Raw genomic sequence first — 12,783 nt, 5'->3', positions numbered from 1 at the left:
GGCACGTTGTCATTTTAACACCTAATAAGTTTGAAGTTTTATCTGATATCTCGCGGGTGGAATAACACAACGGGGCCGTGCTTATCACAGCTATTCCTACTAAAATTTTATCTCTGCTCGTCTAGTACTTGACAAGAATCAACGCCGTTTCGTCAGACAAAAATCTTGACACAAGTGTGAACGAGGTTGTTTATTAATTTATTAATTTTATTAATTTATTAAATATGCGATTACATGTGTTTACTAAATGACAAGCATTGTTTAAGGGAATTTTGCGCGCGCATCAAACACAATAATTTGATTAATAATCGATCATAAAAGAAATAATATTTATTCGATTTCAATGTTTCCTCTTGCAAGATTGGAAGTATTTGCGATGAACGCATTTGGATTACAGATCGTTCGATAAGAACGCAATGACGGAGGCGTAATATATTAAATTTTGCCTTCTTATCGAGGTTTATCGGCGAGGTAGCGTGTAATTGAATATTTCCGATCGTGCGTCACATCATATTGAATCATGCCGATCGAATCGTTTGGTTTTTTTTCGTCGAATTATTTCATCGGCCCGGTTGTTTATTTGTTTGTCGCATATTTATTTGTTTGTTTATCGCGGCATTCGTCGGCGAATAAAGAAAATTTCCTACTTTTGTGCAATGTCACACATATCAATCTTGTTTCGCAAGCGAGACGTCTGCGATATGAGGTTTTCGGCGGCGATGCACGATAATGCTCGACGCGATTCTCGATGCCAAGTCGGGGAAAATGTCAGATACTTATCGAAAAAGATCGATAATATCGCTAACAACAAAATCAAGCGACAAGCCAACTTACAAGCGATCACATCGCGATAATGCGCGATGTAGCGACAATATGGAAGAAACAAATCTCATATCTCGTCGGAATCGATATAACACAAAGGAACACGTCGATTGTAATTACCGAACTCGTTCGCGAAGCCACTTTACCGTGACATTATCGCGTTTTTTAATCATCATTATCTCAAAGAAGGGAATTCGATTCGTTGCATGTCATGTATTTTATGCAGTGACATTTGCGATCATAATTATATTAAATCTTGAAGCGATATATTATATACACGTGTATTACATTGTCAGATATGAAAAATCGCAATCCGACATAGTCATTGTTTGGAAAAGCTCTGTAAATTATTTCTCAACACTTTACATGCGTGCATCAAGATAAATCAGTTATTCTATGGAAGCGACATTAATAAGCTCATTATTTTCGTACAAACTAAAGTTTAGTCGATTCGATGTTTGCCAAGTGCCAATTTTTTATTTTATCTCATTCATAATAAAATCTGATCATTCAGAAACTGCTACGAACAATAATAGATACACGTAATTCTCTCAAATATTATTGTCTGTTCATGAAAACAATTGGATGATATACCTGCCTGTATCAAATAAATCACTGATCGCGCGTGCTAAGCCCGTCGCGTCACGAGAAGTCGTAATCGTCTTTAGTATTGTAAACGACTCACCACGTTTAAGCTTCTCCAGCGGCTCGTGATGCAGCTGGTGGCTGGAATTGTGCAGCATCGACGTGTCGTGATGCGAGTTGCCGTGAAGATCGTGATGGTGCATCGCGCCCTGAAGATGGTCGCCGTGCAGGCTAGCCATCGAGGCGGTCGCCGCGTGCTGAGGATGCTGCACCGAGAGGCCGCTCGGCCCGATCACGAGATCCTGAAGACATAGATCTCCGCTGCCGCCGCCACCGCCGCCGCCGCCGCCGCCTCCGCCGCCTCCCCCGGCGAGTTCGAGGCTCCCCCCGGCCCCGCCGCCCCGGTCCATACTGTAGAAGGTTAACGTCGTGTTGACTGTTCCTTACAACTCGGTGACACGATCAACCTGGCCCACGAGAGGCCGCGAATTAACGCCGGTTTGCACGCCGCCTGATCTTAGGGGCACATTCAAGCGTCTCCCTTGTCTCGTAGATTGAATCGTATCGTCGGTGAAAATCGGAGCGATCGTTCTTTAAAGACGATAGCTAGGTGAAAATCATCAGATTTGTTTTTTCCAAAGAGAAGATGGAGTTTTGATATACCAGATTCTGTCAAAGTCTCCGTCGGCTGGAGATCCGCAGAGGTTGTCAGTAATGGTGTCAATGAGGTTTTTCGAGACAGATTTGTGAGGAAACTATGTTTGTGATTTATGCGATTTTTTTCAAAAGATAGTTAGAGCATGTCGTCGCTTTTCCGTTCGTATCAAGATGTCTTTAATGTAATGATGTATTCATGATATTTTGCACTATTGGCATCCGAGAAATTATATAGAGTATCGCAAATTCACGTTAAAACTTTGAAAAGTAGCTCGAGGCGCGTGGATAACACGCGCGTTATGAAGGACTGATAAATTAGATAACCGTCACCGTTACGTAAGAAAAAAGCGGAGAGTTATAAATTTTGCCAATCAAGTAGATTAAACCGCGCCATCATCTTCACACAGATGATATCTTTCAGAATTCCTTCACTTCTGTTTACTCTTCTATTTCTTTGATTTTTTACTCTATTTCGCTCTCACTTTGATAAAGACGATCACTACAAACATTCTCAATTTTCGCAATTGACGTTTTTACGTCTCTCGCGTGAGTTCTTCGGCGAAACGTTTGTAAAGCAGATTTCATTCAGTATTCTTAACACTACGACGATCACTTTTGTTAATCGCTCTCTTCAACAAGACGAGTTCACCATGAATCAATCTATCGTCACCGATCAAAGTCACGTCGATAATTTGACGCGAGCGACGAACGAATGACACCTCCGCGATACCGCGATCTATACTATTCACTGTCGGTTCCCGATATCTCGTCTTCCACTCTGAGGCTCCAGTGCGTGGACTTACACGCGATTTGACGCGTGACACGAGGACGACGGGGCCTTCTCCCCGCGACCGTCGTCGGATGCCGCGGCCGCGGCCGCGGGCAACGACGTTGACGTTGCCGTCGTCGTCGTCGGCACGAGCGTGATGATGATGTCCGCGCGGCACTCGTCACTATTCGCAACCTCCGCCCTTAACGTAAGTCAGAGAGGAGAAGCGCGGCGCGGGAGACGGTGATGGAGGAAAATATAAGAAGGCGGCGGCGGTGCCGCCGGTCGCAGCGGTGTATCCCGATTTTCCTGCCGGTGGATGGAACGCGGCGTAGTGGCTACCGCGGCGTAAGTCGGTTGGTAGGTGGGTCTGCCAGGCTTAGCCGGTTGAGCCTTTCGGACTGCCTGCCGGCTTAAGTCTCTAAGTCGGTAAGCCAAGCGGATCTAGTGGTCTTGGCTGGTGCACTGGCTGCCTGCTAGCTTGCCTGCCTGGCTGCCTGCCTGGTTGCCTGCCTGCCTTCCTTGCTTGCCGGGCGGCCTGCCTGACTGTCTGACTGCGTCTCTCCCTCCGGCTCGCTCGCTCTTACTCCCCTCCATCCGTTTCTTCTCTCTTCGCCGCCGCATCCGCGGAGCGAACTCCCCACCTAGAACGTCTCGCTCGCTCTCCGACACCCCTCGCTCTCTATCTCCCCTTTGCACGATCTCTCACGCTTGTGCTCGCGCCGCCGCTTTGATCCTTTTCTCTCTCCCACGGATCACTCAGTCACCCTCTCTCTCTCTTTCTCTCTCTCTTTCTCTCTCTTTCTCTCTGTGCCGTTCATCCGCGATTCATGTCCACCCGCTCCCGCGTATCGTGTATGCGCCGTCCTTGTCCACGTAGCACGGGTTCTCACTCGCTATCTCGCGATCTCTTATCTCGCGCTCTCCCCCGCGCACCCTCCAGCCAATCTTCCCGCAACGTCTTTCTCTCACGCAACATCCCTTCTTCCAGAATCTCTGTCTCTTTGCATCTCGTGCTCGACGCGATCTCTGCCACCGAATTTCTGCCTCGTATCTAGATTGTAACAACGGCACGATTTCCTCGCGATGCACCTAGAATTCTGTTTGTGAAATTTTCTTCGTCTCTTTCTTGTCCTCGATCATTTTGTATTTTTTACGCTGCCGCGATCTTTCGCGTCTCTTTTTTGCGAGATGATCAACCAAGACGGTCATACGCCGGCGAACACTCGGTATCACTGTTGCGCACCCCCCCTTGTGGTCCATCCCTACCTTCGGACTCCAACCCCACCTTTGACCCAGCGTCATCTCTCCTACGGTGGCGACAGTGGCCAGCGTGCTTGCCCCTACGGACAAACGCACACGCACACGTGGTATTTTCTCTCTTCCCTTCCCTTGATCTAGCGATCTTGCGGATCTTGCCGTATTACGACGATTATGTTGTTGTTTCTCGCAGTCTCGTATCGTCTTGACTATGAAAGATCGCGATTTGTTGCCGGTGAAGTAGCTTTGATGGTTACCCTTTGCCTTTGTAAAAAATTCACCGCTATATACGATACATATACTGTTTATTTATCTAAAAATTTTCACGTACAAATAAAAAAATAGGATGACAGTTTGAATATCTATTGTTGTGCAATTGTGAATTTTTTTATAATCATGACTAGCTAATTGATAATTGTTGTTTTATTTTGAATAATTGAATTGCGCTATCGATTCGGTAACTTTGATATTAAAGTCGTGTTTAAAATCGAGACCACCGAGCTGTTATCGTTCGGTTTATCGGTCGGAGCAAATATCGGCTTGCAATGACATCTGCAATCGTCTATATTGGGCGTACTATTCAATTCCACAAGAGGTGTGACTCGATTACAATAATGCTTCGAGTTTGTCAGTCGTATATGCACGCGTGCGCGAGACATTTTGAGAAGAAGCGAATTTTCGTCTATCTAATCTACTGTCAAATGATACGGTTAATGCGACATTCATATGCGATTAGTTTGAGAATTTAGAATTTATTATATCATTACTTCAGCGATTTCTTATTCTAAATAAGAAAGAATATATTTTGCAGCAGATCGAGCGATTATCGATTGATAATCTCGAAAACAGTCTTGAATGCAACAGGCAATAATTTAAATCTAAGTAATACATTCGTCAATCAAATATCATAAAGTTGAAAATAGCAACAAAGAAAAGAGGCTAATATCAGTTTGGCTAAAATCAGTTGCGAACGAGAGTTCATTTTTAGCTTTAGAATCCATCAAATAAAAATAGTTTCGAATTGCAAATTGAACTCAATTACATTCTCCATTTGTTACACGATCACGATAAATATTGCAATACTCAAATAACCTCCTGGTTATTTCTCTGTAATCTACTTGGAGGACATGACTCGTTCTTATCACGAAAGGGAACAAGATCCGAAAGGGTCAAAGACGAAGTGGGCCGTGCGTGATCCTCGTAAGAGAATTGTCGGCAAAGGGAAGCCGAGGACGTCGTGACTAGCGTCAAGAAGTTGTCGCGCAACGAATGGCGCGGGGGAGGAAACGTCTTCCGAGAGAGCGTGTGGAAGAGAGCGATGGATGTGCAGGGAAAATGGAAAAGAAAACGGCAAGAGATGGAGAATGGCCATCCGATGGGTATGATGGGTGAACGGGTGAGGAGGGACGCGGCTCTAAAGTACTCGATGGTGGAGAACGCGGCGGGCGCGCGGAAAACGAAGAGAGCGCGATACGAAAACGGGGGTTGTAGCGGCAGTACATACGTCAAGCTAGGAACAGAGAGCGCCATCCCGGGGATCCCCTAACGCCTCGGGGAAAGTAGAAGAGACAAATGACAAGATGGCCACGCCTACCACACTGGCTCCATGGCGTTATTTGCCAGTGTGTGCGTGTGACTTCCCAGAGTTCAGAGCTAGAGTGGGAGCACCAACATCGACGCGACTCAGCAACGATCTGGTGGGACAGAAAGAGGAGAGAGAGAAAGAGAGAAAGAGGAGGGAGGGAAGGAAAGGGTGAAAACTAGAGTGAGAGAGCGGATTATGTACAAGGTGGACGAGGGGTAAGATGTGTTCGCTAGGGTATTTCCTGATTTTTGAAGTGGTCGGCCAAGTTATATGGACGCAACCTACAGCGAGTACAACGTCGTCCGTGAGACTGGAGAGAAAAAGGCAGAGAAATTACTCTACTTCTACTAAATTAAAGTCTAAAATGATCGGAAGGGGTGGATCCTAGTTCTGGATGAAATATAGCGTCCAAGTTGTAACATGAAGAAAAATAATTTATGTTCTGCGATACACCTCAAGTGTCTTATTGTCGGTGACATTGACACATTCATCAGACATAACTGATATTATAACTAATAAAGTATACTCTAACAAAAATAAAACTTTACGACGCATCATTCCTATCGCTACATCGAGACGATCGAGGAAATCGGGCATTCGTATTACACATCCGGCCATAATTATTGTAATTCGATAATAATTGAAGGATTACGGATTATCTCTGTATATAGAGGAGCCACGCGCAGCACGGCTTTGCGGCTGGCCTCAATGCCGTGGCTGTCGCGCACGATTGCATCGACTATTCACTATTGGTCTCTCTCTCTCTCTCTCTCTCTCTCTCTCTCTCTCTCTCTCTCTCTCTCTCTCTCTCTCTCTCTCTCTCTCGCTCGCTCTCTCTTTCTCTCTCTCTCGATCGACGTTCAACCCTGACTGCGATTCGACAATCGGCCCATTCTATCGATGGTTAAACTTTGTGTAACGGCGCGACATGCCATCGGCGCTGTTTCTTTATCTTGAAACCGACACGCACATATGAGGTGTTCACATTGGAAAATTGGCAAAATTCTTTATCCTTTAAAATATAGATTTCTTATTTGCCGTATTTAAGGACAGATGTATGGCGATTTTGAGTTTCATTAATTTTGAGAAAATAATATAACAAACATAAGTATAGCATAAATAAACACTTAATATTAATTATACATAGAATAGGTCTTGATAAATTTGAAGCACAGGTAAGCATGTCTACCTGAGAAAGATTTTTATAATTTTAAGTTTCGAAAAAATATTTACAATTTATATTACAAGTAGTGAGCTTTTGCTATTAATATTGTATATAATAAATATCAATTATTTATGTATAAATCAAAATGCAGAATTAACGCTAGATTTGTTCTCCATATTGATCTTCATAAATCTTATCATATCTTCTTTTAGTCGGTTTTACAAGCTGTCAGAAACAGTCTCATATTACCTAATTAACACTCGTAATTGGAATTATTACTCCGCGTCATACGTAGGATTATTGTTTGCACTTGTCATTTGCTCGATATCGGCGACAACCATAAACTAAGTTATTGCCGAGATGCCATAAAAGGATAAGATAGACATTTATCAGCTACGAGCCGGTCGGTTGTTTCGTTTTAACGACGAGAACTTGACTCGTGAGCATGCATTCGACGTTAAATATTATCCGCGGAAATGATTATTTCGCGACGCGATGCAAAAATATGTAAAATATGCGATTGTCATACACGAGACCAAGTATAAAAGCGGATCGCTTAATCAATGAGAAGTATATTACACATGTACAGACACATACACACATATATGATTTATAAAACCTAATTACATAACCAAAATAACTACATATACAAAATAACTAATTACATATACCAAAATTTTATTGTATAACTGCATAAAGTAAATATCGTATCTTGATATTTAATATTATTTCAATACAAAAAAAGTTGAATCCATCTATTCATTTCATGATGCAAATAGCTGTAAATTTCCATTAAACGATGATTGTTATTCATTGCGCGAAATATGGTAATGTAATTTTATTAAAGCTTTATCTGTATTCTTTTTTCTCGCAGCGGCATGATCAATGTGAAGATAATTTCTCTTATTAAGTATATCCTCAGGAAACATCCACTTGACTTTCGATATTAAATACTGGTGATTACTTTTCGTATTGATAGGTTGATTTCAGTATTTATATTTGAATTGGTATTAAAGAGTGAAATACCGATAATTGATCTTTACAATATCTTAATATACTTTTCTTACTATTTATACTTATGGATTGGCAAAATGTTTCAATAATATTCTTAAATTCTTCATTATTTAGAATTTTTAAAAATTGATCTTTTAAATTTTGTAAAATTTTATTTTTTTATTTTGTAGAATTAAAGTTTGTGAAGTTATTATTAATCAACGCAACAGTAATTTCAAATTCGTGTTTTTTGACTTCATACAATTAAATGTTGCTGTTTATTTCAAGCATGTATGCTTTAACGTGAATTCACTCTCGTTTCTCTACATCTTATGGAAAGATGAACGGTCGAGGAATTTCATCCTGGTTTATTCGAAATATATCGACAAGATAGACGGAATAAGTCGGTGCGGCCGCCGTAAAGGATCTAAGGGCGGCACGAAGCGTTTCTATGACTGCAAAAGAACAGATCAATTGCCGCCGCCGCCGACGTGACTAGTTCGTGTTTTACTAGCGATAGTAAAACGTGCCCGCGGCGCAAACAATCGATATTCGCTACGGAATATCGTTTTCGAGATTCGTATCTGACTCCGCGATAACGCCCTCCTTTGTGCCTACGTTTGCCTTCTCTGTCGCCGAATCTTAACAAAGAGGCCTCGAAGGAAGCAAAGAGTTCGCATTCTTCCGATTTCTCGATCCTTCCTTATCGCCTTTCTCAGAACGATACGCATCTCGTGACACTTATTGCAGGGTAATCAATTTATCGATTAATGAATTTAATCCGCTTTGACATTGTTGAAATACCATTCAAGGTTAATATGCATTTGCCTGAAAATTTATTCTTTATTTATATATAACTGATATTTTTCGTAAAAAAACCCTCTTATAATTGCAACATGTCATTTTCAAGTCGTCCGAAATATGTACATAAATGAATATGTTTGATAAGGGAATTATATAAAAGTTCAGATTCTTGTTGTTTTGTCTGTCTGCTCATTGATAAATAATTTGAAATAAATCTTTTTATAAAAATATCAAGGTATTAAGATATATAACTCTTTAATAAATAAATAAATAAATAAATATAGCGTCGTAACTATAAGCTTTATGAAATAAATATCTCATAATGAAATAAAATTCTCTTGATGGAAAAAAATACGCGTGAAAGTCTTACCGATTCGACTTAAAGTATCGGATATTGGCTTCGTAATTTTGGAAAACCCAACATTTTACAGAAAGATATGCAATAATTTACAATATCCTCAATTGATTTTTGTTTTCTATATCGGTTGGTCTGTACGATAAAAACGGCTAATCTATCTATCTCGATTGTAAAACACGTCCGTCGTACGCGCCGAGAGTTTATCTCTGAACGGAATTTTTTCATCAGTAATTGGAATAAATGTGATGAACAATATCCGCGTCATCCCATGATAATTTTAAAATAATTCCGACGCTTCAATATCGAAAAACAAGCATCGACAACAAGCATGTTTTGATTTTAAAGTATGAACGAAGTAGTACGTACATCTTCTTTACGCGAGCGTTGTCGCACATACGTCAAACCGTTCCGAGTTTATTCTCGTAAGAAGAAATCATATCGATTGCTGTCAAGAAAGACCTGGGGATTGCTCTCTGTTTCGATTTCGTTTACTGTTGCTGCCAGCCGCGTTCTTCCAAATCCCTTCTCTCGACCGCTCGTGCGTTTTTCTCTCCCCCTCGATTCACCCTTGGCTCCCACTCCATATGGCCAAGCCGTTCGGTCGTTACAGCGCGCCGTCTTTACAAATTTTATATCATTTTTATGAGGCATAAAGTCGTCGAGAAGCCGACCGAGAAGAGAAGAGAGAGAAAGAGAGTTAGAGTGCGAGAGCGACGAAGGGGAAGTTCTCGGTCCAAATCATCCCTCTCGGCAACCTTACCACCCCCGCCAGTCGGTGCTATAGTCACGTGGCTGGGCGGAGCGGTTTGCATCCCCTCGTGCTTGCTCGTCGGCGTGGGGTACGAAAGAGAAGGGAAAGCCGATGACCGCAGGAGGGGATGCTGCGCCGCGTTAGGGGTGGTGGTGATGGTGGTGGTGAATTGTAGTTCGCCGGACGAACTGTATATTGAGAAACGCTTCGTGTCTTGTCTTGTTAAAAAATTCGCGAGCGCTAATACGTTTTTTTACTCGTAGATGTATAGATATACTTTCGACAGAACGTTCTCAGTTTTTTATACAATCGAGTTTCTCGACCGATAAATTACATATTAAATGCGTACACACGTAATGAGTGAAAGAAGATAACTATTTAAGGTCAATACAACGATCATGAATTACAAATTAATTAACTGAAAGCAAATTAGAGCATGCAATATACGCTGGTCATTAAAATTATGACACTATGTACGTATAATTTGCAATTATATAAAAATAATGTTGCAATTTTAATGGTGAACAATATATAAAGTATTTTAACTTATCTAATCTCTGAAATTATTTATATATAATTATTTAGTATTACATTTCTACAAGTCACTTATTAAAAATTTTATTCAAGACGTAAGAAACGGAATTGTGATTAAATCGATTAATTGAAAAGAAAATACAGCGGAATAATAAGTCACAATGCGAAGAATCGATCGGCCTTTCGCGATTATGCCGCTTAGCGACCGATTATACGGCGAGGATTACTCTCAGTTTAAGGTTAATCCTATTTAAGATGGACGGAAAGTAGGCGAAAACTTGGCTTCTTACTCGGTCAGCCTTCCGGTGATAGTGCGGCTTAGTGGCATTAGAAGCGACGATCTCGTTAACGAGCTTTCAATGGAGCAGACGATTTCGCGCGCGGATTCATTTCGCGCTTCTTTAAATACATAGCGTGAGATTCGATTCTCAATAAACCTGACATCGCAGCCATCTGGTCCTTGCATTGCAATTTTCTCAAGTTAGCTTTATCTAAAATAAGAATCCTTTTGTTTTCCGTTTGCTTATGTATTCCATTTATAATTCGTATAAACGAATATATTTAAATGATGTTACGTAAAAAGAAATTTATCTATCAAAGCGAGAGAAAAATCAAGTTAATTATATTTAAAGTGCAGAATCTCAAATGTCCTACGTTTATTTAAAATAATTGAAACATACACAAATATGTTTGTATATATATCTAAATTTAAAAAATGCCGCATTTAATTAATTAATTAATTAATTTGTAATTCATGTACCCGTACAGGATCATAATTATCATCGCAATATAAAAGAGCATATGAAATGTAAAGATCTCTCTTTCTCCGCGCTACATAAGCTCTCTTTGTTACTCTGAAATTCAACGCGCACGTGTAAACGGCGTCACCCTTTTGCGTGTTTTGATAAATGAACCGCGAGCACCGTCATTCCCTTACCCGACCTCCTTCAGCCCTCTTGATTCCACTCCATCAATTTTCAATCACAAAGAAGTCTCTGCTCCGCCGCCGCCACGGTTATCGCGGCTTCTTCTTTGGCCGGTTATAGTTACCTACATATATATATTCGTTCTTCTATCTTCCTGCATATCCCCTTTCACGTTCATGGTTCACCTGTCTTAGCTCGCGAAAATCTTTTGCCACACAGGTATATTCTCCAATCTTTTTCTATCTAATTGCCTATCGAATTTGAATGCTTGGACCAAATTCAATTTACTAGCTTTCGAGTCTTGAAAGAGATATTTAATTAAAAATAATGATAATTAATATTTTTATCTTTATCGCGAGGATTTAAATATCGATTCTTCTTAAAAACAGCTGTTATTTTTTTATCTTCATAAAATTTTTAAATTTTAATTATAAATATAGAGATTTTCCATAAAAAGATTAATGCCAAATTGATAACAATTTAATAAAAGTAATAAGTGATTGATGAACACGATAAAAAATTATAATCGCAATTGTATTTCCGTGGGCCAATGCGTGCTGTATGGGATTATGTGGATAAAGAGAGGCGTGTAAGATAACCAAGTGTTTTTTTCCTTTTTTATTATTGGCAAAACTCGACTCTCGTGCGTGACTAATCCTAATGAAAGCGGACAGCACGCATTGGTTGTGTTTAAACGCCAATGGAGATCATAAATGTACGCGAATGGCAAACATTAACGATCGTACGAATTACACATATCTCCTTGTGCCGATAGTTCGACTATAAATATATCTTCTCACGATATTATTATCCCATAGATAGCAAATAATTGATCAAATATCCCAGAAACAAAAAAATTGATATATCTACAATATTGACAGCATCAATTAAATTATTATGATATTATAATAATTATTAAGGCATATAAAATTGGAATAAAAACATGTGATGGCAGTTTATTTCACAATTATCAGAAATTGACAAATAAATAGAAAAGTGAGAATTATTGATTCCATTACTGCAAGTTGTTACATTTTTATCCTCTTTTATTTCGCAATGAATTTCTGATTAATTTTACTCGAGATATTTTAAGATATTTTAAGATCTTTTGATTTTTGGTGATTTTTGTTCGCGACATTGAAAAACGATTGGATCTAAAAATCATTCCATTTCTTACTACTCTCTTGTACGTGTATCTCGTTTCGACCCGTACCCAGCTCGAAGTTTACGAAATAACATCGAGTACCACCGAAATCAAAGAAATCTTCCATAATCCAGCTGGCAGTCTCCTCCGCGGTCCTCCGGACGACCCGTCAGGCCGCAAAATATACTTGAAATTACGATCTATCCAGTCGGAGGGACGCTTTCTTGCCCTCGATTCGGCCCCGAGAAGAAGCGAGAGGAAGAGTTCCCGGTCCTCCTCGAAATTACTCAACGCGCGGGTGTATGCGTTGTATCATGTGCGTCGATACCACGCACACGTAACCACCCACATGTTCGCAGTTGCGTCGATACTCACGCACACACTCGCACCTATCGCCCTGGTATATCAGTCTCGCACACGCGCGGCCGGA

The 12,783-nt window shown here is 40.6% G+C and overlaps 1 protein-coding gene and 1 long non-coding RNA gene across 4 annotated transcripts in view; one reads left to right on the top strand and one right to left on the bottom strand.

Moving 5' to 3' along the window:
• LOC105258040 (pituitary homeobox x) overlaps positions 1 to 3,402 on the bottom strand; it is a 33,285-nt gene extending 29,883 nt beyond the window's left edge. For 2 of the 3 annotated variants that reach the window (XM_025412283.1, XM_025412285.1), the window contains exon 1: positions 1,508 to 3,402. In XM_025412283.1, coding sequence (XP_025268068.1) covers positions 1,508 to 1,817 — 310 coding nt within the window. In that variant the 5' untranslated portion in view covers positions 1,818 to 3,402. The remainder of the gene's footprint in view (positions 1 to 1,507) is intronic. The other variant, XM_025412284.1, reaches the window with a different exon arrangement.
• The window catches only part of LOC112639163, a 43,468-nt gene that overhangs the window by 10,149 nt on the left and 20,536 nt on the right, over positions 1 to 12,783 (top strand). The gene's annotated exons all lie outside the window — the stretch shown is intronic.

This window comes from Camponotus floridanus, unplaced genomic scaffold (assembly GCF_003227725.1).
Source record: "Camponotus floridanus strain SB8 unplaced genomic scaffold, Cflo_v7.5 scaffold5, whole genome shotgun sequence".
Lineage (NCBI taxonomy): Eukaryota > Metazoa > Arthropoda > Insecta > Hymenoptera > Formicidae > Camponotus > Camponotus floridanus.
The sequence above is the reverse complement of the archived record's forward strand: the minus strand, read 5'-3'. Positions and strand labels throughout refer to the sequence as shown.